Below are 26,695 nucleotides of genomic sequence, written 5' to 3'. Positions count from 1 at the left end.
TCCATGTTCCTTTGTAGTTAGTGTTGCTATGTTGTTGCAAGCTGTATAGAACAGGGGAGTGAAACTCAACCACTTAAAGGGCCATATTAAAAATCTCTGCAAATCTGCAGTCCAGCTGTATTGTAAAACTGCGATAGCAAAATAGGCACTGAATACTTATTCAAAAATAATTCTAAATTATTTTTAACTGCCTATTTGCTTGAACTAGACACCAGGCAATTTTTTTGTGTTGTTGGGGAAAGGGGGTCAGAACGCATACTCTGTTGCAGTGCATGCTTGGGATTGTAGTGCCTCTTAGGGTGAAATGGGCTAGTAAGAATGTAACATTAAAATAATTTTGCGGGCCTAATATGACTATTTCCTGGGCCTGTGCTTGAAATATGGGGTACAGAATGTTTGCTAAGGTAAAGGACAAAGCTCAGGACAAAGCATAGTGCACAATTCAGTTTTTTTGCCAAGAATAATGATTATTTCATTTAAAATGCTTTTTTGTATTTATGCTTTTTGCATGTCTGTTAAAAGTCGCAGCTAAGATTCAATATCGTGTTTGGAGGGGGGGTTACGTAATTGTTATGTATAAGCATTGTTGTTAGCAAGCAAAGTTGACATTTGACATTGTGGTCAAATTAGATCATTCTACATAGAAAGTGTATGAATTTTATGTTTAATATTCCTTTTAAAATCACTGAACTTTATTCCCGGAGAGCAACCCTTGATTTCTGAACTTCAACATCTGAGTATGTCGAAACTCAAACAAAGTATCCTGTTATACACATTTATCATCATTATGTTTGAAATATTTCTATAAACTGCTCCACTTAGATTTTGCTGTGTTAAATGTGAGATTAGGCACTGTTTCTGTGAAGCATAATTAGTCAAAAATAAATTAGCACACAAGTCAGCCTGAATCCAAACCACAAGGAGTTCATGAACACATGTAAGCAGTTGTATCGATTAAAATGACATGTGACGTAATTTTCAAAAGATTGGCTATTATATTAATTAAAAATAATTGTATATGTGATTGTTATTGCAGATACAGTCAATGTTTAAAGAAGCAAATTGTAAGATGTAAGATGAGCAAAATGTACGATGATTCAACCTGTCAAATTCATACTGCGCACTCCAAATTGGGAGCAACATATCTCCAGAAAGTTGTGGTGTCCAACATTATCGTAAGAAACAAGAAAATGCCCAACTCATCACCATTCACTCCTTGTTAAATCTTTATTGCTAAATAGGTGATGCTAGCACTGACAGCTGTTTACTTACAAGTCTAGAAGAAATAAGGCAAGTTCAGCAACAAACTTCATCCCTTTACTTGCCAAGAGAAAAATCCAGCAGTGGAAAGCAACACCACTGTAAATGCTTGCTTTGATTCTATTTATGTCACTTTTTTCTTTTAAATGTCACTTCTTTTAATTTATGTCACTATTTATTGTAGTGGCAACAAGGGTTATTTGAAATAAGCTTCAGCCATTGTTGGGTTTACTCAATGCTACAATGACTCACTATTGACTCTTGAGGTACAAAGTGGTATTACAAGACAGGATGGGCCAGGCCTAGTTGGTTAGCAATTAGCATGGTAACCTCACTATACATGGACATCTTTGATATAATGTCATAAACTGTTATTTCATCACATTATGTTGATTATTTTTGTTCATTTGGAATGTTTTACAGCACAAATCTTACAAATTGTACCTTATACAGTAAAAATACAACAGAAAGTTGGTGTAAGCTAAAGTGGACCATCTGTATTGATTTAGAGGGTGGGGTGGGGGTGGATGTTGTGCTAAGTGTTTTTCTAACTAACAAAAAATCAATTTAATTTATTTTAGATATTGTCCACATCCCAAGACCAGAGAATGACAGTTTGACAATACCATCATAAATATCAGCTAAGTGTTGGAGAGTCGCTGAAAACATATTTTCCAATCACACTTGCCATTTAAAAAAGTTAAAAAAAACATTAAAACAAGAAAAAGAAAGAAAGAAAGCATGAGTTTTTGCATTCTGCTACATGAATAACAAGTTAGTCTGTGACAGTGAAAGAGAGAAACAAACAGAGAGAGAAATCTACAGATCCCAGGAACAAAAGCCTTACAAAGCTGACATGAGGGCATACCTAGTGTGTAAGTTAAAGTTTCATCTTTGTCAAATAAAAGAACATCATAAAGTACAGTTCAGTAAAAGTTGTGATTCACTATATTGTCATCTTTAATTTAGTACTGCAACTGTAACTGTACTCTAATTAGAAAAAAACAAAACTGCACACACAAGCTTTACCATTCAAGAGTTTGTGGTCACTTAGCTTAGCCTGATGCTGCATTCACATGTTAGTACTAAATGGACGATGGCTACCTGGATATTCCATTTATTTTAATGGAGCTGCGATTAAAAATTCTGCCACCACCAGTGGCAGTGTTCCCGCAGTGCACAATGTAATGTTTCATTAGGGGTTTAATTTTCCCAACTATTGCAATCAACTGCAGTAATAAAGCACACTGGATAGAGATTTTTTTGGGAGCCACATATGCCATTTTTTGTGAGTCATGAATGCTTTCCCCCTTAAATAAACCTATAAAACAAATCTACATTGCTAAAGCTTTTGCTAGTGTTTGTGTGGATTGATGCCACAGCACATTATGAACTGCTAGGAGGTGTGGAAAAATGTTTTTAGCACAAAGTGAATGTAGCATCATACCTTTTTCTCTAAAGCCAATTCATTTCAATCTTTTGAAAAGGCATGTTTTGCCTGGCGTGTGAGAGCTGAGACATAATATCTTATGAGCTTGGACAGATTAATCATAACATTCAGTTCTAGATGTTCAAAAAGGCTAACAGGGCAGTTTCTATCAATGACAATGCTGCCACACTTTGAAGAAGGTGCATGTGCCATGTCTCCCCCCATGCACACATCAGACCCACTCTCTTATGTGCCGCAAATAGAGCTACTACTCTAACAGTCTCCTGGTGTTCAGGGACACTGTGACTTCAGCCCATGAATGAGAGGAGTCCTCATCCAACATGACACAGGAATGGTCTCTATGGCCACATTAGTTGAAGAAGGTTAAAAATGAGTCTGTGTGGGCACAGCCTAAACTGATATAGTGCGATGGAAAAACTGAATCTTCTCCAAGAGAGACAAGGTTACAAAATAAAAAGAACAAAAGAAAAAACACAATTACTGAGGTTACTTGTCAAAGGTTGTCACTTGTAGCTCATTGTCCTTCAGTGTATTTATTTCTGACAATAACTGTGTTAATGCAATATATGAAATTAAATTAATAACTCTTTTTCAGTATAACTCTTTTCAGTGTCTTTGTGCCAACCAGGGTTGGGTAGTAATGGAATGCATTTAATGGCATCATTACACAAAGAACAGTAATCATTTGTAATCATGTTTACAGAAAAAAAGTCATTTTATAGACATATTAAAAATGGAATGCTTACTAACAGGGTTAAATTTCCACTCACCATTGGTGGATGAAGTACACAAATCATGTACTTGAGTTAAAATAGAGATACCCAAGGTAAAATATTACTCCAGTAAAAGTAGAAGTCCTCCCTTTAGATCTACACTTGAGTAAAAGTACAAAAGTATTTGCCTTCAAATGTACTTAAGTATCAAAAATAAAAAGTACTAAAAGATTAATTATGACTCTAATGTACTATTATCATTTTTGTAACAAGACTCTTGCTTCATTAACTCATTTTAGGAGAAAATACTCCAGTGTCTCTCTTGGTAAACCAGTCTTTTAATAGAATGTTATTAATTAGTGATGCTGATGTCTATTAATATGATCATAAGAACAAAACACTGAAGGCAAACAATTTCCATCAGGTAGAACTGAGTGGCTCTGGAATAACTTTTTGCAAACAAGCAAAGTTTCAGTTTAAGATTGATTTGCAACTTAGTTACAAATTTAAGTTTAATAAAATTGCTTTAAACATAAGCTCACAAATGAGTTTTCCTTTACTATATTGCATCTATAGGTCTCTGTTCATAAACATAAACTAGCAAATACAAATTTACTATAAAAGGAAAGTGTTTGTATAAATTCAGAAAAAAGTTCAGACAGTCACAACTGCATATGTGTACATAGACCACAATATAGAAATATTTATACAAAGTTAGGTTAGTTCCATTATTTACATTGAATAGACTCACCCATGCTTGCACTGGGTCGGTATGTCCAACAGGTCAAAACAAGCTCAAAACGCTGTGCCCTGATTGGTGTTCTTTCTTCCCGTTTCTTTCGTTTTGACACGTTATGTTTTTATGCACACATAAACCAAAAAGGAACACCGGATTTTTTATAATGTAATGGAGTAAAAAGTAAAATACCTGACTTTGAAATGTAGTGGAGTGAAAGTAAAAAGCCATCCAGAATGGAAATATTTTAGTAAAGTACAGATACACAAAAAACTACTTAAATACAGTAACCAATTACATTTACTTAGTTCACCACTGCTACTCACACACCAAACACCATTTCTTGGATGGCAAAAAGTGATTTCTTTTTTTGCATTCGTAGGTGAAATTCACTCCACATCACTCCACTGATGTCCATTGTCTCTATGGTTATCACATCCAGGGCTGACTGGACAGTTTCAGCAAATACAACTTTTAGCAAACATCAAAAAGATTGGTTTGTCCTCTGCTTCAAAATCAGCCCAAACTGGGCTACAGAAATCTGTGTGAAGTCTCCACAAAGCTTTCACTTATCCAAAATGTAAAGTGGTCGACCCAATGGCATCCTTTGCCTTCTTTGTGGGAAGCAAAGGATATCTTTCTTCTCTACATTGTGCAAAATTAAAAGCTTTGCACCATTGTGCCTTTTTTATCCTTACTACCAAAGCAAAACACTTTTTGCTCCACTGTTTCGCATGACTGTAGGAGCTCACCCTTAGCTGTACTTGTTACTAGCATAGACTTCTACTGATACAGCTATAGTGAGCTAAGTAAGCAGTTGAGTTGACAGTGGTGAAGCATAATAAAGTTCAGTTCTGAAAAAAAAAACAACAACAAGGAAACGAGTTAAACTCTTACCAAGCAAAGTTTTATTACACACTTCTATAACCTAAGAAAAGCTCCATTAGTTTGCATTGAAGTCCCTGTGGTTAATAAAGCCTTAGTATGTAATAAGCCAGGAATGTTAAGGGATTAATTGTTGCGAACTTCACTATAGTGATGTCTCTGAGACATAATGCTTCCTAGCTTGCCTTAGTGGGAAATTCTGGCTATGTCACTGGCATTGCCTTGGCAATTATATTATCTGTAATCTATTTTTGTCTCATAAACAGTGAGGACAGTGAGTGTGTCCTTGTTTAAAGACATCTTGTTATAATTTTTTTCAAACTCCTCATTACATGATATGACTAAGAAAAAGACTATTAATCCAAAAGTGATGAATAGTATTCGGATTACATTAATATAGCAATCCTCCGGATTAGGTTATATGCCACTTTTTGACACATAATTAGTAATCTGTAGTGGAAAACATTTTGAAAGTATTAGCGAGTAAGTCTTCATATGTTGTCATAAATGCTTCAGATAACAGTCTAGGAAACCACTGTAGTAGACCCAACATATGGTCCCTAGACATCAAGCACTTGCTCATAATCTCCCACCAATCAGTTTGCCACAAATTAAGGAGCCATTGACTGTAATTATCTTGTTGGCTTCTGCTGGTCAGGGGAGGCGTCTGACAGCATTGGGTTGTAGTGAACTAAGCGTGTGTAACTGTGCTGCCATGCCCCATCTTGTCTTATTCAAGCCATAGTTCTGTCAATCAAGTTGGCATCCACATTTGCACAGGACAAGTGGCAGCCCATGCATGACAGTGACGGAATACTGTCTTAGAGCCTCCTGGCACCCTTTATTGATTCACTCCTTGATTTAGCAAACAGTGAGCTTAAGTAATCCCTCATAAGATGGTCTATGCATTCAAATCCAGACATCTTCAATGCCCCAACCCCCCAGGCAAGCTTCTTGCTACAATGTTTTTTTTTATTCTTTTTTCATGCAGCAAGTGGAAAATCATAGATAACATGACAGACGCAATACATCACTAGGATGGAGTGTGTTAAATGAGCTGAAAATGTGCGCTCAACTTGTAATTCATTATTTATGTGTAAAGTGTTACTTGACAATGTTAGATCAGCTCCAGCTCCTGCTTTTCTGCTGACAGACCAAATAGAGTTCTCTAGTGCAAAGCAGTCAGATATCAAATAATTACATATAATAATCTGACAGCCTAGTGGTCACATTTCTCTCAAAAGAACAGCGTTGGGGTGATAATGCAAAAAGTAATCTGTTACAAATTACAATTACTTGCTACTTTGCTTCTATGTTACTCTGTGAAAAGAAAGAGTCAATCACAGTAAACATAAATTAAAAGTCCCATCAATATCACTGCCTTTTAGCAAGGCAAAATCACAAAATCCCTAAATCTTGAACGACTGATGCTGTTTGAAAGCCAAGAAACTAGCCAGCAGACACACTTCAAAAACAGCCGCCTCAAAACAAAATCTTCATGGACAAAATGTAAAGTAGATTCCTGCCTGTAGGACCCATCGTGATATCTTGCTCATTTTCAGTGTCATGCATTGGAGGGGGAGGTTACACAGCCCATACGTGTAGAGAAATCCCACAAATTAGTGAATAGCCTTAATAAAATGCAATAACTTAATAATTACCATTGATAAATAATATCTAACAGCAAAATAACATAAGTTAAAGAACTCAATGTAAATAGATGTGAAGCAACCATTACTTTAATTGCATTCTTGTAGGAATTTTGGAGCATTCAGTCAAACAGACAACCATAGCTGTGGAAAGTCCACAGAATTTTCTCATTTTCTGCATAATTAAACCATTAAGATATAAACATAGTAATTCAGAGTAGTTTTATGTAAAGTGCTCCATTGCAGAGAAACCAAGTCGGAATTGTTCACAGTATCAGTGATAGGAACCAGTCGTCTGAAGAGTTTAATGTCTCTAAAAGTTCCCTTTCAGAAAGCTATTGAAATTGTTATATGTGTGCTTCCTGATGCCTGAGATATTGTTTCATGCTCATTCTGAAAAGACCTAAATCATTTTTTACATGCATACAGTACATGCTGGGTGTTGTAAGGTAAAATAAAGAAATCCCCTAAAAGATATTTTTTTTTTAGATTCAGCATTATCATATTATCAGCATTACATGTGAAAACGCATGAAGGATGGAGGTTTTGTAAATGAAATGGCAATAACGTTGCTGAATGTTTACCAATCATTTTGAGAACTATAAATTACTTCAACTGTAATGCATTACACTACCTTGTTGCAGGAACGAGTATTCACATTACTATACTGTGATACTTTGCACTCTGTTAGCCCCAACCCTGCAAATTAATGGCTTTTGATGTTGAGATGTCCTGTTACGGAATTGCAGAAACAATATGTCAGTTTGCTTAGGTTCTGTTTGGTAAAGATAGGAATAAACCCACAAATCCAAACATGATAAAACAACAACTCATCCCCTAGAGAAGGTGCCCGACTGCTGTACTGTGGTCATGCTTCACTAAGCCTTTTTACAGCGGTGTGGTGAGGAAACCACATCACCATGGGACACAGTAGGGAAGTCAAACCAGCATCTAGGTTAATGTGGTCCAGTGTGACAAAAATAGCCCAGGGAGCGCTGACTGCAGAGCTTTTTTTTCTATGTACATATAAGCTGTACCTTTATTTAAATTTGAGTGAAAATGAATAATTAAAAATATATAATAATAAAAAATAAAAAAGGCCTTGTGATTCATCTCATGCATTCCTCAAGAGTTAATCCGCTATCTCTCTCAGCTTCCATTCACCTGCCTGGCGTCGGCGTTGCTATAAATGACTTTAGTTTCGCTCCTTCCTCCTGCCGTATCATCCTGATGCGACCTGTCATATTCATTCAGGACTTGGCGGCCATGACACTGACAGCACTTCTGCCTAGCATATTTTTGGGGCGCGTTTTGGCTCGTGTTTCTGCCTCAGAAGTGCTTTTCCTGCTATCCGCTACGACATGCACTACCTCTTGCATCAAAAATGTGGCTTTAAAAAACTCACCTTCCATCTGTCGAAGTGCAGTAATGGCGTTGACTCAGAGATAGGAATGAAGGGGGGTGGGGGGCTAGTGAAAGGAGAGATGTGACAACTGTGTGTTAGCACTAGATAAAGGCATTAGTCTGCCACCTCTGTGGCTGAGGGAGGCTGGCAGAACGGGCAAAGGCGGATCTGCGGGACCTTTCTGCCTGGTGCCACTCTGCACAGCGCTAGCTAAGCCGATCCCGTACCACACCAGCGCAGATAAGAGCGGCCACGTCCCGACCAAAATACGCTAACGCGTAACAATTCCTTGCGGGGTGGACATAGCCTGGCTGTGGTCATTATTCTCAAGCTTGGTTCAAACTCAACTCACGCATCGCAGGCTAATAAAGATTGTGTTTGATCTCGAACACAAAATAAAAGCAAAGGCAAATAAAGAATCTGCACACAAATCGTCCAGTCATAAGAGCAAAGCATGAGCTAACTATAAAAACATGAGAATCTTTAACAAAAAAGACCTAAAGACAAAAACCACAAAAAAGAGATTCTCCCTCTCTCTTTCTCTCTTTAGTTCCTGTGGAGTTATATGTATAGTGTTAATTAGCTTTGGTGAAAGCTTTACATTCACCCCAGTTGAGGAACAAAAACAAACAAAAACAAATCCATGCATTTCATTAAGATGAGAAAGCTTTCAAGGGCAAATGTTAACCCTGAAACGAATGCAATACGAGCTTGGTGAGAATGAAGCGGAGCCCTCTGAGGCTTCCTCGAGCAGGAATGTGATGAGAAATTGCAGCACAGCTCAGTGAACACAGTGGCAAAACATTGAGATGCAGAGAGAAGACACATACAGCGGTGACTTCATTTGTAGCAGATAAACGCAATGTTCCAAACTATCTGGGCAGCGCATCAGATGGCGATAGGAAGGGGTGAGGTGGGGGGGGTGCTGATTCAGCAAGAGGATCAATGCCTGTGACTCAAATTTTCAATAAATAAATAATTAAATAAATAACTCCTGTTAACTAAAAGATAAGCCTTTCATTTCTCTCCCAAATCTTCTGCTCGGTACAAATGCTCCAACAGTAAGATATGAAAATCGAATGGTACAAGGGCACCTGGGCCTTTTCACTTGCTCCTCAAGATTGATTACTTTTGTCCAGCTTGCTGGATGGATGTAATGAATTTTTTAAGGTCTCTGAGTGAACGCAAAAAGGGATGGGCTAAAAGTTCTACCTTGGGCCACTAATCTAGGTCTACAACCAAGGGACCTGTGCCTACAGAGCATCATCCATCAGCTAACCTTGAGCTTAGAGGGTTCAAGTATAGTGGAGGCTTCTTCAGACTTGCACAGGTCAGGGTTGTTGGGGGAGGAAACCGTTTCGATGGCCAGCAAACCTCAAAGGGAGTGTCTGTGAGCCCATCAAATTAACTTTAACATGATAAGATGTAGCCCTCTGAAATGAAAATGACTTGATGCAAAGCCATATGGGATCTGCTGCTGGCAAAAAGAGGCTGGACTGATTTGTTCAGGTACATTGTGACATACATATCTCCCTTCATTAATGTTTAAACTACACTCAAACTATCTCTCAACACTTTTAACAAGAACAGATACTTCATCATTTGTAAACATTATTTGTTTATTTTTTGGATGCTTTAAAAGCCCTGCATCAAAGATATTATTTAGTCTTATCAATTTTTTTTCTTTACATTCTTTAGCAAATGTAAGTAAGGAGAAATTAAAAAGTAATAAAATTCGAGTTTAATAATTTTATTATTCCTGTAATGCAGTATTCCACAGCACATCATGTCCCTCAGGCTCAGACAGAATTCTTGATTTTCTAACAAGAATTCTGAATAGGGTGTGTTTTGAGTTCTCTCACAACAATCCTCAGCATGCACTACTCAAATATGCTATGTTTCCACTGGGAATCCCTGTGGTGTTAACCAATTAAGACTGAAGTCTACTGGTCTATATTCTAATAAATACAATCAAGCTATCACTGCTGTAGCTCTTACCTTCATCGCCGAACAAAATTGCACAGAAAATAGTCATTCTATCTTTGGATAGAAACTGGGGTAAAGAACTGAGACAGCCAGGTAGCTTCCTGTATCTTTTATATAGTGATTGGAAACATGCATGCAGAGCATGCAGAAAACCTGCACCGTAACTAGTTAAAAAAGTTAAAAGGCACGTCACCAAAGTGTCCAAATGCATTGCCACCTAAATGTCAGGTTAAACAGGGTAAAAAGCCTCCCTGCCACTTCAACTATTTTGGAAATACAAGGTTTCATTATGACCTCAGTGTATTGATGCAGTTCACATAGTTTCGGTTTGCAAGTATATCAAGCCCTTTGTTTGATTTTTTGACTGCGCCAATTTGTATGAATGAGTGTTTTTGCAGTTGTACCATAAAAAATCATCTGATGGACAGAACTGAAAAAGAGAACAAGTGTCACTGTGAGGTTAAGGTCCTGCTGTGTCAGTGAGCACAGGTGGAAGATTTCTCAAAAATAAATATCAAACAATAATCTTATATATATATATATATAGAGAGAGAGAGAGAGAGAGAGAGAGAGAGAGAGCTGTGCTCACTAACCATTACAGCATTACAGATAGGGCACTTTGGGACTAAATAATGCCAACAAAATGTCTCTACGGGAACTCATTTTCAGCCTAGGACTACAGGCTTATTCAGTGTCCACAAAACCATGCCTAAGGGTTTTTAAATTGGTCTTATCTGGACCTGTTCCAAAGCATTAATGGCCATGTGCATAAGAATTAAACAAATAAGCTGTTGCAGAAAGGTTTTTTTCCCCTCTAGCCAGAGAACTCTCAGAGAAACAGGGGTTGCTGGTACTTCAGTGGGATAAATCTGTTATAATAATCAGGACATAAGCCTTTGTATTCTGACAACCAATGTTTCAGATGTTGCCTAGGGAAAGAACGGAGTTGCAAATAAAAAATAATCGTGAGTGAGCAGTGAGAGAGGCGGCTGTTACAGGACTAGAGAAGAGCAGAGACTATTAGCACTATAGAGGTCAAATACCATATGTGTGCGTCCCTCTAGAGGACCTCTCTGAATCCTGTAAAGGCCGACATCCTAACACCAGCATGTCTTGAGCCCTCTTAATTAGATCTTTTAAGTGCCACAGCAGCTGATAAGAGTCTACAATAGTAAGTAATCAATGGCAATTCATGCCCATCAATTAAAATATTGTCACATTTGTATTTGTCACAAACAAAAGCTCTTTCTCAACATGTAAATATACAGATGAATGAATAGAAATATGGCACAGAGGGCACCTTCTAACATCTAATATTTCTTCTTGCATAATACATAAAATTCACAAACACACACACAACTTGATTCAGCACAATCTCATCTAATGAGAAAAAAGGGAAATGAAAGATTCAAAAACGTGTCTAAATAACCTCTCATCAACACGTCAACAACAAAGATGGTATAAACGGATCTACACACATAATGACAGAACAAGCAACACACCAAGCAGCAGGACCTTTATCCACTGTTTCTACAAATTTACAATGTGCACATAATTCAATTCATTCCATGTCTACAACAGCACATGACTAAAAAAGACAATTACTGATGAAAGAAAGTAAACTGGCAATGACAAATGACAAAAGTGCACTGAAATATTTTATTAATGTGGAAAGGATTTACATGACATACATATAATGTGCATTATACTAGTCAGGTGCCTCTTACTTACAATATAGCTATTTATTTCATTAATGTTTTTTTTAAAAAGGCAACTGATTTTTCATTTAAGATTTAAAAATGCCATTTTTACCCACTAAATTATTTTATTTATTCATCACTTTGGCTAATACAGGGGTTCTCCACCTTTTGCAACTTACAGCTCACCCATATGATCACAAAAGCTTCTGTAGCCCACAAGACGATTTAACCAATCATAAGGTTTTTACTAACTCACTTAATGAGAAGCTGTTGTTGTTTGGCAGCTACCAAGTACCACAGACTGAAGAGAGCAAATTCTGTCTCAATTCAATCAGTTAAGATACACAATCGCTTTGTTTAATCTCCATCCAGCATACAGCACAGAATGGTCCTTTTCAGTTCCACATGCGAAGCCTAGTGCTAGGCCCTTGTTTATGCTGGCTTTTCTCAGTCTGAGATACACTGACTACTTCACTTGAAGATGGTCCAGACTCAGGATCATTCCTTTCGAAAGACCCTGATTTTAACCATTTAGCCATGATGGAAGAATTCCATACCAACGGAAAATTTACATTAACCACTGATAATATATATAATATAACATTTTGGCAGAAGAATCAATTAGCTCAAAATATGTTTTATTTGTGCAAACAATTACAGCAACAATATTTGTTATATTCACAAATACTAAATTAAACATGATCTAATACCACTACACAGGGACATATTTGGAAAACACTGATATACTGAATTTTATCAGTACCTGCACTAGCATGCTTGCATCAGAAAGATGGTGACTTGATGATGGTCATCTGTCTTGAAGAAAAAGGCTTACCTCTGGGGTTGTTGAGTGAAGCTCCTGTGGCTTTTCCACCCTCTCCGCAGTGGCTCTGGTCAAATGGCAGGCACTGCTCCCCTGTGCCTGCAACCACCTCCATGTTCTTAGCCGGATCTTTGGGCTCGCTCAGGGTCTTCAGCCTGTAGACCCTCCGGCTACTCGTGTCCGACAGGTACAGAGCCTCGTTCACTGGGTCCATGGCCAGGTAATACTTATGGGCTGGGCTTGTGCTGTAGAAGCACGTTCAAACCACTTAATCCTTATATACTAAAGGTCATACTTATTGTCAAAAACTCATAACTAACTGAAACAAGCAGAGAAATTCAGTCAAAAGTGCAGATTATTTATACCATATTTGTGTCTGTGAGTAGTATAAAAATGTTCCACTGAAAAGTCTTGTTTCATAGATAGAAAAATGTTGGGATGTGTTTATCATAGTCAGACATTGAAACAAACAGAAAAAAAGTCAAATGCACATACTTAATCTTGTCCACACAATAGTAAACTCAGTGTAACTGTAATTCATAGCATTTATAACAATTTACAGTACTGTGTAAAGTTCAGAGACCACGCTTCATTTATTAAATTTCATAATAAGTTATTGACAAGTTAGTCATTTTTCAGTCACAGGGAAAAAAGGCTGAAAATATTTAACCAAACATTAGCACAAAGCACAATAACTAAAGATATTTGTTACAGCTCCCATTCAGCTTGTCAAAGAAATCTGCAGGGATGATTTTCCACAACTCTGAAGACCAGTCTTAGAAGTTGGTTGCATTTTCTGCTTCTCACAATCCCAGCAATCCCACATTGAACAGTGTCGAGGGTCTTCTTGACAGCAACACATGCTTTCAGACCCATAGTGCTGAGTTGGCTTCTCACAGAGGAAGGATAGACAGAAACACCTGTAGGGTTTTTTTTTAGATCTGAAGCAAAAGTGGAGCTTGATTTTCTCATATCTCTCAAAGATAAAAGCTTTAAGTACTGTTAATTTGATAATGACAGGTAATAAGGTGTCCCAGTTTCCTTATATATATTTAGGCATTGTTGAACGAGTGGAATTATGTATAACTAATCACCTCAGAAAGATCTTGTTAAGCCAATTTAGATGCACATGAGGAAGAAATTTGCGAGACAACTAAAGTGTGTTTTGGTATTTGGTTGTCTCTTTGAAGACGAACACAATGTTAGTGACTTCTTTGGGAATACCTTTTGTTAGGAAGGACACAGCTGTAACTTTTTTGGTTTTAAGATTGGAAGGATGGAGTTAGTAGCAGCATTTTAGTGTACATAGCAGTAAAGTGGCAACAGAGTGAACCACACCAAACAAATTAAATTCTGACAGATTCAATATTACACTGTGAGGTTTGTATGTAATTTTCTGCTTTTTTTCTGACACTGAAAGATTATTTGTATTTAATAACCACTTTGCTAGAAATTTAATAAACTGTTAAATGTTCTGTAATTATGTGTTTTACTTATTAACTACTGTATCGCAATGTACTTTCTTCATTTATTAATGAAAAAGTGTCGAAAGCAATACTTAGTGCTGAACATACAGCATAAACCATGTTTACATTTTACCGTGCTTTTGTCATTTTTTGACAAGGTGGACACAATCAAACAAAATGGCATGGTCAATACTGAATGTAAACTCACTATGTAATTAAAACTCTTTCAAATAATCATGTAACATGAATATATAGCAAAAGAACAAGTATAACAGTAGATGAGAGGATCAAAACTTACAACATATGAGAAGCTTTTGCACTGGATGAGAGAAAAGCATTAGTGGTAATTATACAACTCGTCAATCGACAAACTCCAATTCAGTGTCCATGATCAAATATTTAACAGTCTAGATGTAACACACACCACATTTAGACCACAGCAGTTGGCCACATGCTAATCTCACGTCCCTTGTAATACTGAAGATGATATTTTACATAATTCAGTGTAAGTTACACCAGTACAAACACAGAGATATTCGGTGGCAAACTGTGGTTTTCTTCTGATTTCATTAAAGTTGTATGGGAGCACTGCATGCCGACTGAGATGAAGACTGCACCCCAGTGTGACGGCTCGGAGCATTTAGTCATTCCACAGACTCATTTAAAAATCATCCCTTGCTCCCGGAGCTTTTGAAAGAGGGGGTAAATACAGGCACTGCCAACACAAAAAACTGAATTAACTCACCACTGCTTATATATTCATTGGATTTCCATGTTTTCCATCTAACTGTGGTCTATGGGTACTAATGCAAGCATCTAATTAGATTATCATGCCTCTGAGGTGCAGGCGGATGCAATCAAACAAAATGGCATGGTCAAGAATAAACAAGATAATTAAAAACACATCCAGAATAGTCAGGGTATGACCATTTAAACGAATCTGGGACCAACTCCCTACTGGAACACCACCACCGTCACTTATCACAGAAAAAGAGTGGTGCGTGACAGGAAAAAAAAGATTCAATTTCATAGTTGTTTTGTTTCCTGGCAGAAAAACCAATGCTCTCACTGGCATTAGGTACAGGCAAGAGCCTACACATTCACCAGAAGAGCATTACTCAAGAGTAGTGGAAAAACGTATTGTCTTTCCTTGTTTATTTATTCCAAAAGTGTAGAATGGCGAGCACTTGGGCCCCCCACAAGCAGAGCAAAAAGCTTTGAAAGTTGCATAAGTGTTAATAATTAATGATTTATTTATTTATTCATTTACTTGAGAAACAAGTTACACATGCAATAAAAGAAGAAAAGTCAATGAACTGTAAACTGCCAGATGCATGAGATAAGGTAGAAGGTTTGGGAGAGACGTGAACCTTTATTGAAAGCTCCAAGCAGATCAGAAAGGGCAACTTGCAGGCATTGCAGCATATGAGCAAAAAAAGGAGGTCAGCAGGGAAACCATGAGTCTCTGATGCCTTGTGCCAAACACAAGTACACAAGCAAGGCTGAGACAAAAAAAAAAGAAGTGAAAAGAGAAAAAGAGCCCATACATCGCAACTGCTCATTATTGCTCTGCTTAATATTCCTCCTTCATCTCCTTGACATTTCAAAAAAGCCTTCTTGGCCTCCATCCAGCCATGTACTGTAAAAGTGACTGTAAAAGAATCCCAGAGGGCGCTTCTCACCACCTGTCACAGCTTTCAAAAATATCAGCTGCAACGGAACCACCGGGGCCTGCACGAATGGAAAAAAGCAGATAAGCAAAAAAGCATGAAAGCATCAAAGTTGGTTGGAGAGGAAGCAGAAGAAGCAAAAGCAAATGGCCAGCATTCAAAAGCAAGATCTTCTGCAAATATCTTCTCATATGGGGAACCGTAATTAGGCAAACGTCTCTCTCCTGACGCCATCTTGTGAACAACAGAGCTGCAGTGGACGTCTGCTAATGGATATGCAGCTGTTGTTATCTGCCGAAAGGACGTCTGCTGCCGTATGTTAACGTTCGCCGCCATGCCAGGACAATCCCTTCCAAACACAGCAGCAGACAGCCAGGACATGTCAGTGATATCAGGTGCACTCCTGACATTTTCTACACTCAGTGATGACATCGGCTTTAAATCTTCCCCCCACCTCCTGTTCTTAAAGGTGACTCAATAAAAGCTGAGTATTGACTGACAACGCACATCTGGCTAATCCTGTGGCTGACAGTGCAGCAAAAGAAGACACACTTCGGAGGCTTTCTAGATGTTGTCTGAGACAGAGTTAGAGCACGTTTATTCTGGATAGAAGGCAGACAACTACCAGCATGCAGACAGTATGTTATCTGTCCCAATATTGGGAAGGTTATTTTTGTAATGTTATCTGTTACAGTTTAAAATTGTGTAATTCATTCTCATTGATTTTTGGATAACTCTGCACCTGAAATTCATGTAGAATTAAGAAATAAAGTGTCAGATGTATCTGTAACCAATAAAGCCTATCAAGTGATCTATTCCTCTGTTAAATGTTCTTTTTTCTCACATGGGCTGGTATGTTGCTTGTTACCTGTCAATGGGCTTTATATGAATGCATAAATATATACACTAGAGACCATCATATTACATTTCCACTCATTTTTTTCCCAGTCAAGTTATTCATTTTATTTTTCAGGAGAGGTTTCTGAGGAGATTAGACACAGAATAGTCTGCTTGCATAAATAAAGGGAAATACAAGGAAAATTATGTGAAAAAAACTCCAAAACTGGAGTTTAAAAATTATTAAAAGACAAAGAAAATGGGACTTCCAACAATTGTGGAAGACCTGCTAGACCACAAAGACTGTTATAATCAGAAAAACAGCAGTTTAAGCTTTCAGAGAAATAGTAGAAAATTAAGCTCTACTCTTGCTTCAATCCACAGCTGTTTCTGTTCATTCTTCCGCTGTGAGAAGACAACTCGATGCTGTGGGATTGAGCATGCAATGCAATGCATCCTAAAAAATGTGCAGTTGTCAAGAATCTGTTTCTGAAAAGAAAATCTGCAAACAAACTGATGTTGTTCTCACAAGTGACTGGCCACACCAGAGCACAGACCTCAAATTACTTGGATGGTGAGAAACAGAAAATGCAACCACATTCTAAGACTGAACTTTGAGGAGCATAGAAAAATATCCCTGCAGATTCCTGTGAAAAACTGAAAGTTTTCTGAAAATAATTGAAGCTGCAATAAAGGCAAAGTGTGGAGATGGTAAAAGTTGAAAAATGTAATATTTCATATAGCTGTAATGCAATGTTATGTTTTCTGCTTTTTTCCCCTGACACTTGAATTACTGGTATTGAATAACTTATTAAAAGACTGACATAAATCAAAAGAGTTGCATATGCTATATATGTGTATCTATATCATATAAATGATATTAAATAAATATAATGTATATTTATTGATTTATTAATAATTAAATGATATTAATTTAGACCATATAGTTTCAACTTGTCCAATAATAGAATTAATAATATATTATTATTATTATTATTATTATTATGATTAAAAAAAAAAGTATACTAGTATGGGTGTGAAAACGAGCCTTCTCATTCAATGCTGCCAATAACTGACAGTGACACTGCCTGTGGTTATTTAGAGGTGATTTGGTTGGCTGTGTATTCTTTGAGAAAAAAGTTGAAAGCAGTGATGAAATCCTACCTGTGTCTTGTGTCCCTGTTCCTGATGGTTAGACATTATGAGGAAAGAGAAGAGGACAAAGTTTATCTTCAGAACATATTCTCATAAAGTCAACAATATACAGTGTCCATTCAAATGCATCATACTATTGTTAGAATGTGGCTGATTTACTGATTTATGGCAAGGAGAGGATTTTTAGACATCACTGCAGCGACTTCAGTTTGAGTTTATATTGTGTTGAATCATCTTTATACCTTTGGGCACAATGTCATCTCAAGTTATTTGTGCTTTTGTCTTTGCCTGTACTCCTCTCTGCAGCAACAAATGTTGTAAAACACGCAAGAGCATCTTCTTCCCGCAAGCAATTAACAATTAACAAAGAGGTGACAGCGCAAAAGCAAACAGGGGGCCAAGGACGACTTACAATCAGAAAGTATCAGAGAGCCTTAGTCATCTGACATGTTCTTAGAGGTGGTGTCAGGGGAGGAGGGTGGAAGCAACAAGAAAAAAAGGAGAACTTTACTACGATGGTCCTCTGCAGGTACTTTGAAGATATTAATAAAATAGGGACACTTTTCAAAGGGCAAAAATAAAATAAAACCACTACATCTGTTGTAGACACATCTACTTGCACTCCTGTTCAGAATGAGATTTTCTAATTTGAAAACTTGGAAAACACCCAATGATGTAAGTTGGGTGGAACTTTTGGAAAACCATAAGCGCGTTGGAGCAGACACACATATTATTAGCATGATAGCAAATATTATTGCTAAGCTTAGCTATTGTTAAGCCGAATATCATATGTATTTCCTTGACTTTTTATTGCTTTTCTTAACTATCAGGGAAACCTAATAGTTGCATAATTTGTATTTGTATAATGCCTAATGGGTATTGTAGCAAGAGAATACTGATGAATGGAAACAAAAAACTGTCCTATTGACAGTGTGCTGAGGGATACAATGCTGCTCTACAGAATATTATCTAATATGACAAATAACATTAAACTAGGCCGGAACACCCCTTTAAGGCTAATGTAGTATTATATTTGTATTTATCATTTTAAATGCTTAATTTTTAATGAGTTTTCATTTCCTGGCCACATGTCTTAAACAGAAATAAAATTAATAAAATAATTTATATTTGAGTTCCTGATATCTGGTAGCTATATTTTTTAAAATTATTATTAGTTCTCTACCTAGGAAAACATTATTTTTGGGTTATAACATGTTATCCTTATTGTTAGCTTAGAATACATTTTACAGGTCTTGTATTAACATTTAGAAGATCAGCCTGTACTGGGCTGATAAAGACCTGCATCTAAGTAAGAAACCATTCATGCTTCAAAAGTGAGCGTTTTTCTGATGTCACAAATTCATTTCAATATAAGAGCTACTTATTTTCAGTGCTTAATCAACATAAAATCCACTAACATCAGAAAAATGCCTGAGTTACTAATATATCAATCAACTTTTAATCAACAATATTGATTAACTATTATCATCACCTGTCCATAATCACCTCATCCATTGCTAATAATTGAAGCATTAGTACAAAATCTACAGAGCACTATCCAATTAAAGTGGGTCTAAAAAGGTTTTTACTTGAGCTCCAGGATGTTGTAGGTGTAGCCACTAGGAAGGATCCTGCGCACAAAATTGAAGTCACCCACATAGATGCTGCCATCTGAACCACAGGCCAAGGCCACAGGGGCGAAGAGCTTGCCCTCCAAGGCCGGGCCGCTGCAGCCCGCACAGGGAATAGTTCGGTAGTAGCCATTTCCCATCACCGTACTGATGACTGGAGGCTGCTGGGAGATGAAGATGTTTTCTCCATTTCCTTTGTGCAAGATACCTGGATGCAGAGTAGTGGAGGAGGCACTGAGATGTTTGGCATGTAAAGTCTTTTGAAATTGTTTGCTTGCGATGCTTTGTTTGAGTGTCTCACTGATGATCCATTCTGAGAATTTAGTGTTGAACTGATTTAACTTCTTTCTGCAGCCCCCCTAGTGGCCATTCCGCCAGCGGAATGGAAACTGACTTGTATATATATATTTTTTCCTCTTCACTCTGTTATTATATTAATGTGGACACTGCTGGCTCTCTGTGTGTGAATGTTGTGACTATGTTAAGCTGCTACTAAGCAATGAGGGGTGAAGGGAGAGAACCCCATGCTGTGAAAACTATTGACACAAACATAGCTGTCCTGTGATGAAACTAAGAGCTCAACGGCAGCTTTATTCCTGGCAATAATAAAAATAGAACTGTTAAAAATGTGAAGATAAATATCCAGTTCACTTCTAGTTTTGTAAATCATACACAGTTTTGTCAAAATATATTTCATCAATATTACTGAAAAACAATATGTAATATGGACTTTAATTATGGCTATGCACTGGGATCTCATTCCCATGCAATAATAAGGCATGGTCATTAATTATTTTTACTATTTATATATGTCGGATGTCACCAGCAGGGCTCTGTAGAAGAGTGAGTGATGTATGATTTTTTATTTTTTTTATCAAACAAATATTTTTGGCTTTGTGAGATCATGTTCTTTCCATATCAAATAAACGCAACAACAGCACTGAAAAATCACATGATTAACAGGGAAGAGCTGATTAAATGGCAGTAATTGCTACATCACTCTTAAAGGCATGAAAAAACACTGGCAATTTTTAACCCAGTCTCTAAATGCTGTAGTGTTTTGTCAATTAAAGCAGAAAATAATGTAGATACATTTCCCTGTACTTAATAAAAGAACAGAGAGCCACTTCTAATAAAAGCCAATGTGCAGCAAAGAGCTGCTGGCGCACCTGCTGATTGCCTTTCATTATAAGTGTGTTTTGAATCATGTTTTCTGTCCTCTTCTAAGCACAAATTATCACCCAACACAAATGACCTTAGGCTGCAAATGTAGCAGTTAGAGATTATATTGAAAAAAGGTGGATTATCCCTCCAACCTATGTGCCAAATGAAACTAGGCATTGCAAAGCAATGCACTTTTTGTAGCAAATACACATTTTGCTTTAATAATGCATTATTTATAATGGATTTAATAGTGATTAATAAACCTTACATTTTCCTCTCATTACAGGAGGTTAATCAATATCACATTTAACTTGGGGTTGTTTTGCCCACATTTAGCACATCTCTGGATGTGTTGTTTTCTATTATTATCAAGTCTGAAGCTCTGACAGTGTGGTATGAAATATCTGCTTTCTCTTCCACCATATGCTTCCTGGGCAGTTTTAGCAGTTGAACATCTGTTCCATAGTTACTTTTAATTGGTCAAATGCAAGCTAATATAATCTATGCCACAATCTTTAATTCACAGTAAATTGGGAACTAATTCCAAATGTGTGGTTGTGACCCTGTGGTCAGAGAACTTGGTTTGGTTCAGGAAGTCGTGGGCTATAAGACCAGCTGATGGTGCCCTTGAGAAAGGTACATTATCACAAGTTGCTCCAGGTGGGACTGCCCCTGCAGTTACCTCATGTAAGTTGTTTTGGGCAAGCGCTTCAGCTAAATGACAGCATGTGAATATAAGGATAAGGGAATTTCCTGCAGTTGCCTAGCTGTTACTTTCAGCCTGCATGCTTTCTTTATTACTATGTGCTTTCCAGTTCTCTTTCTAGCTTTCAGTCAGAGTGAATTTTACATGCACATATATCTACAGTAATGTGCAGCAGCCAAAGGTAGTTGCATAAACAGTAGGATTTTTTTAAAGTTTTAAACTAAGAATTTTATATGGTCCTACAAAAAGTATATATATATGTATATGTCAATTGGGGACAGTCGTGGGCTGGAGGTTAGGGAACTGGCCCTGTGACTAGAAGGTTGCCGGTTCAATCCCCAGGGCCGACAGCACATGACTGAGGTGTCCTTGAGCAAGACACCTAATCCCCAATTGCTCCCCGGGCGCCGTGCATAGGGCTGCCCACTGCTCCACGCAAGTGTGCTCACTGCCCACTAGTGTGTGTATGTGGTGTTTCACTTCACGGATGGGTTAAATGCAGAGGTGGAATTTCCCCGTTTGTGGGATTAATAAAGTATCACTTTTAACTTAAAATTAAATTAAACTACTCATTAAAAAAATCAATTAACCTTTTGAGCCCTCGGCTGATTATTGAGTCATAAATCTTAGGATTTAATAACTAATATGAGTTATTTTGGACCTGCTATTTAATATGTAAATTATGCTGTTATCAGAGTGAGAATTTGTTATCAGAGTGAGAATTTTATTAGAAGCTTTATTTACATGTGTGTATTTACATGTGCAAATGCAGTTCATTGGTATAATGCTGGCATATTGCTAAATTTTCCCAATAGCACCTGCAATGATGTGGGGCAACATGGGACGTTACATTTAAAATCACAAGCACAGGCTATTTTATTCAGCATTTAATTCAGATGTTTCCTACCTTCTCGCTTAAGAGATTACCTGAACATTATTAGGAACTATCGTTTTTAGACTTTTCATTTATTATTTCCTTTCATCTGTGTTTCTGCCTCATCAAATCAACATAAAGTCTGTGTCCCAGTAATTATTAGTTTGGCCTGTATGTCTGTTTTCTGAGCAGCCAGCACTGTAACACCTTAAGACTTTTACAATAATTGAAGTAAAGTACATAATGCGTTGTTGTGTATGTAAATTAATGAAAATGTCACTAACTTAGCTAATTTTGGAATTTAAAAAAAAGGGTCAATGCTACTGAATGGAGAATAGTTTTCAATCGTGAGACTGCAGCAAAAGCAAAAAACCTGCAGTTCTTAACTAAACCATGATATCTGACTGCTTTGCAAGTTTGTTATCTGGTCATTTTAAATGAAGCAGAAGATGCCTCATTCAGCATATAAGTAATAGAGTCAATATAATGTCTGTCAAAACAAATTTTATACAATGGATAGTTCTACTTCTAAAACTTGATTGGCTGAACCACATTTAAGACCATATCACACACATATGTTCTGTACTTTGTTTTTTAAATATCTATAGGTTGTCTAACAATCACAGCTAATGTTAAACTACTGTTCTTGGTGGAAGAATTTATCTATTTTTTTTATCTCTATTTTTGTCTACCACTTGTATTTAGTTAGTAATTGAATAGAACCGCTTATTTATATTGAATTAAGTTGATATGTTTTGTATTTTATTGATTGGTTTATTGATTTTTGTTTAGCTTTGCCTTTTGTGATATCTGACTACCGCTATTTTTTAAATCTATTTTCCTACATAGAGTTTCTAGGGTTTCTGCACTATGATCACAAAAACAAATCTCTCATGGTTTAGGGGGTCCTCACAAAAGTGAGTAAGTTGCAAGATGATAATTTATATTTAATTCTCTTACTGGTGTCACTCACAGTAAGAAACAGAGCCTGATGGACATATGGGAAATATGCAATTAGTTTTTTACTGCAGTCATTTATTTATTTCACTTTTTATTTCGCTAGTTTTCTTTTTGAACTCTTTAAAAGGCTAGACATAGTTCAGTCCAGATTTGGGTTTTTTTTGGCCTTTTTTAAGGACTGATTACTCACAAAAATTCACAAAAATAATTAGTAGGTGAAAGTAGTAGTGAGAATTTGAACTGTAAGGATGTGACCCCATTTAACAAAAGGTTATGTGGCACAAGTAAAAAGAAAAACCTCAATGGCTGTTGTTGTGTTGTGGTAATGATATAAAACTGCTAAATTCCTTATTTACATGTAACAGGACTGTGCAAAAGATTTAGGCAATTTGATCTTGAGAGTAAGCATTTATTAACTCAAAAAACACTAATATTATAATAATAACATATAATTTCATGAATGTCTGTGTGTTTGTTTAAACATTTCTCCCCATTATGAAGCCCAGAATTATTTGTAGTTATCATCAATACTTGTTAAGTGAAGTTTGTCTTGTCATTTGTCTTGTTCATGAGAATAACCCTCCCTTATTGTGGTGCATGGTTGGTCTCCATCTTACCACTTTGCACATTCAGAACATGGTGTTTGTCCAAGGTCCATCCGCCCAAGTTGGAGCCCATCATCTCAAAGCCCTGGATTAGAGCGCTCCTTCTTTCCCATAGAACAAAGTCTGGGCAGGATTCATACTCGTATCCCACAGAAACTGCACACACACACATGCGCAAGGCCATGTCAGATGGTAGTGCTGGCAGAGCGAAAGCTCCGAGCACTCTGTAACACATCCAAACGTCATGCATCTTAATCAGTGGACGCACGCAGAGCCTTGTGGCCAACATCTCAGCTCCTATCGTCTGCACCTACCAAACACGCCCATTATTGACAACAATGTGATTAATGCAATGATTAATGGAGTTTGAATGTGGCAGTAAACTTTAGCTCCTGCTGGAGTCCAAAACTGTAGGCTCAGTTCCACACCCACCTCGGTGCCTCCATTTGTCAGTTCACCACAGGCCCCTTTTGCAGAGGCATTTTTTTCCCCGAAAGGTGATATAATGCATGCTTAATGATTTGATCACGGGTGTAATTGTTATGAATGGAAGTCTATTGGAGAGTAACAGTAAGTAACCAGCCCATAACGGCTCTCATATGGCCTGATTCATCAACATCACAACAAAACAATAAGAGCCAAAAACCCATAGATGGGGGGATGTTACCAAAATAAACTGCACTGGGAGAATACAGCACGTAATGGTAAACTAAAAGTGAAAATACACCATAATGACGAAAAGATGAATCAACCTAGCTGCAAATGGGTGGTGAGGGCGGAAAAAAAAAATGTAGGTGTTTCTGAAAGCAGGCTTGCATCCGTTATGACTATAATGATTATCCGGCCACTCATGTCCTCTGGAGAATTAGGTCGGTCTATAAGAGACATTTGCAAAATAACGATGAGAAAGCCTCAGGGGGTGGCTGTAGAGGGAGAGAGAGAGAGTGAGAGATAGAGAGAGAGAGAGAGAGAGAGAGAGAGAGAGAGAGAGAGAGAGAGAGAGAGATGAGAGGCAAAGATGACAAATGAGAGAGACTGACAGGAAGAGAGATAGAAAGACAGGAATTAAGAGGGAGACAGACAGACAAAGAGAGAGAGAGAAAGCAAAGAAAGTAAGTGACAGGCTGCAAGAGGCCCTCTTGAACTTTGGCTGTGGGATTATATTGGATTTCTATGAACACGGCAGAAAAACCCCTTGAAGGACTTCAGACTAATTGAAGTGTGAGGTGCTGCTGCGCTCAGCTCAGGCCACTTGGCTGAGTGACACTGCACACACTCCACCCAAATATCAATTTTGAAGCAAAAGAAGATGGGTTAATTACATGCTATAGGGCGGCATATCAAATTCATTCTTCAGGAGCAAACATAAAAGAACTGATGAGCAGAGCGATGCTAATCAATGCGCTCTCCCAGCCGCACTAACACGACCCCGTGCTGCAATCAGGAGAGAGGCTTCTTAAAACACGAGCGAAAATGAGACACTTGCACCCAGCTCATTACAACACATGCTAAAGAGCCTAAGAAGAAGCAGTTGGCTATGCGGCGCTACTCAGGGCTCCAACACCAATTTTCCACTTGCGCTTCAGGCCAGCCTACAATGCACAGCCGCCATACCACAAATGAGATGTTTCTGCTTGTAAGTTGTGATACTGGATTTCCCTATGTGTCCTAAAGACAAAGATGAAAGATAACAAAAAGGCACTCTAGTTTAAAGAGTGCAGATAAGCTTCATTAGCACTTAATACTCAGCATGATACGAAAACTAATGCCTGCAAGTATGACACAATATGAAAGAGTGCAGTTATTTCAAAAGCTCTCCAATTACACAAACCCAGTTCCAATGAAGTCAGGACGTTGTGTAAAACATAAATAAAAACAGAATACAATGATTTGCAAATCCTTTTCAACCTATATTCAACTGAATACACTACAAAGACAAGATATTTAATGTTCAAATGGATATTGTTTTTTGCAAATATTCACTCATTTTGAATTTGATGCCTGCAACACAGAAAGTTGGGATGTGTTTTAACAACACTTAATAAGCTTTTGGGAACTGAGGGCACTAATTGTTGAAGCTTTGTAGGTGGAATTCTTTCCCATTCTTGCTTGATGTACAACTTACGTTGCTCAACAGTCCAGGGTCTCCGTTGTTGTATTTTGCGTTTCATAATGTGCCACACATTTTCAATGGGAGACAGGTCTGGACTGTAGGCAGGCCAGTCTAGTACCCGCACACTTTTACTATGAAGCCATACTGTTGTAACACGTGCAGAATGTGGCCTGGCCTTGTCTTGCTGAAATAAGCAGGGACGTCCCTGAAAAAGACGTTGCTTGGATGGCAGCATATGTTGCTCCAAAACTTGTACACACCTTTCAGCATTAATGGTGCCTTCACAGATGTGCAAGTTACCCATGCCATGGGCACTAACACACCCCAAGACCATCAGAGAAGCTGGCTTTTGAACTTTGCACTGATAACCATCCGCACAGTCCTTTTCTGTGTTCACTGACAATGTTTTTCTGAAGTGTTCCTGAGCCCATGTGGTAATATCCATTACAGAATGATGTCGGTTTTTAATGCAGTGCCGCCTGAGGGATCGAAGGTCACGGGCATTCAATGTTGGTTTTCTGACTTGCCGCTTACTTGCAGAGATTTCTCCAGATTCTCTGAATCTTTTGATGATATTATGGACTGTAGATGATGAAATCCCTAAATTCCTTGCAATTTCATGTTGAGAAACGTTGTTAAACTGGTGGACTATTTCCTCACGCAGTTGTTCACAAAGTGGTAAACCTCGCCCCATCCTTTCTTGTGAATGACTGAGCCTTTCAGGGATGCTCCCTTTATACCCAATCATGACACTCACCTGTTTCCAATTAACCTGTTCACCTGTGGAATGTTCCAAACAGGTGTTTTTTGAGCATTCCTCAACTTTCCCAGTCTTTTGTTGCCCCTGTGCCAACTCCTTTGGAACTTGTTGCAGGCATCAAATTCAAAATGAGTAAATATTTGCAAA

At 37.6% G+C, this 26,695-nt stretch overlaps 1 protein-coding gene across 1 annotated transcript in view; it reads right to left on the bottom strand.

Annotated features, from left to right (window-relative positions):
* LOC108430898 (teneurin-1) overlaps positions 1–26,695 on the bottom strand; it is a 283,207-nt gene that overhangs the window by 33,182 nt on the left and 223,330 nt on the right. The window contains exons 19-22 of the mRNA XM_017703711.2: positions 23,688–23,831; positions 19,325–19,574; positions 17,745–17,765; positions 12,620–12,852 (exon numbers count right to left, since the gene is read on the bottom strand). Coding sequence (XP_017559200.1) covers positions 12,620–12,852; positions 17,745–17,765; positions 19,325–19,574; positions 23,688–23,831 — 648 coding nt within the window. The remainder of the gene's footprint in view (positions 1–12,619; positions 12,853–17,744; positions 17,766–19,324; positions 19,575–23,687; positions 23,832–26,695) is intronic.

Source organism: Pygocentrus nattereri, chromosome 8, assembly GCF_015220715.1.
Source record: "Pygocentrus nattereri isolate fPygNat1 chromosome 8, fPygNat1.pri, whole genome shotgun sequence".
Lineage (NCBI taxonomy): Eukaryota > Metazoa > Chordata > Actinopteri > Characiformes > Serrasalmidae > Pygocentrus > Pygocentrus nattereri.
Note: the sequence above shows the minus strand (reverse complement) of the source record. Positions and strands in the feature narration are given on the sequence as shown.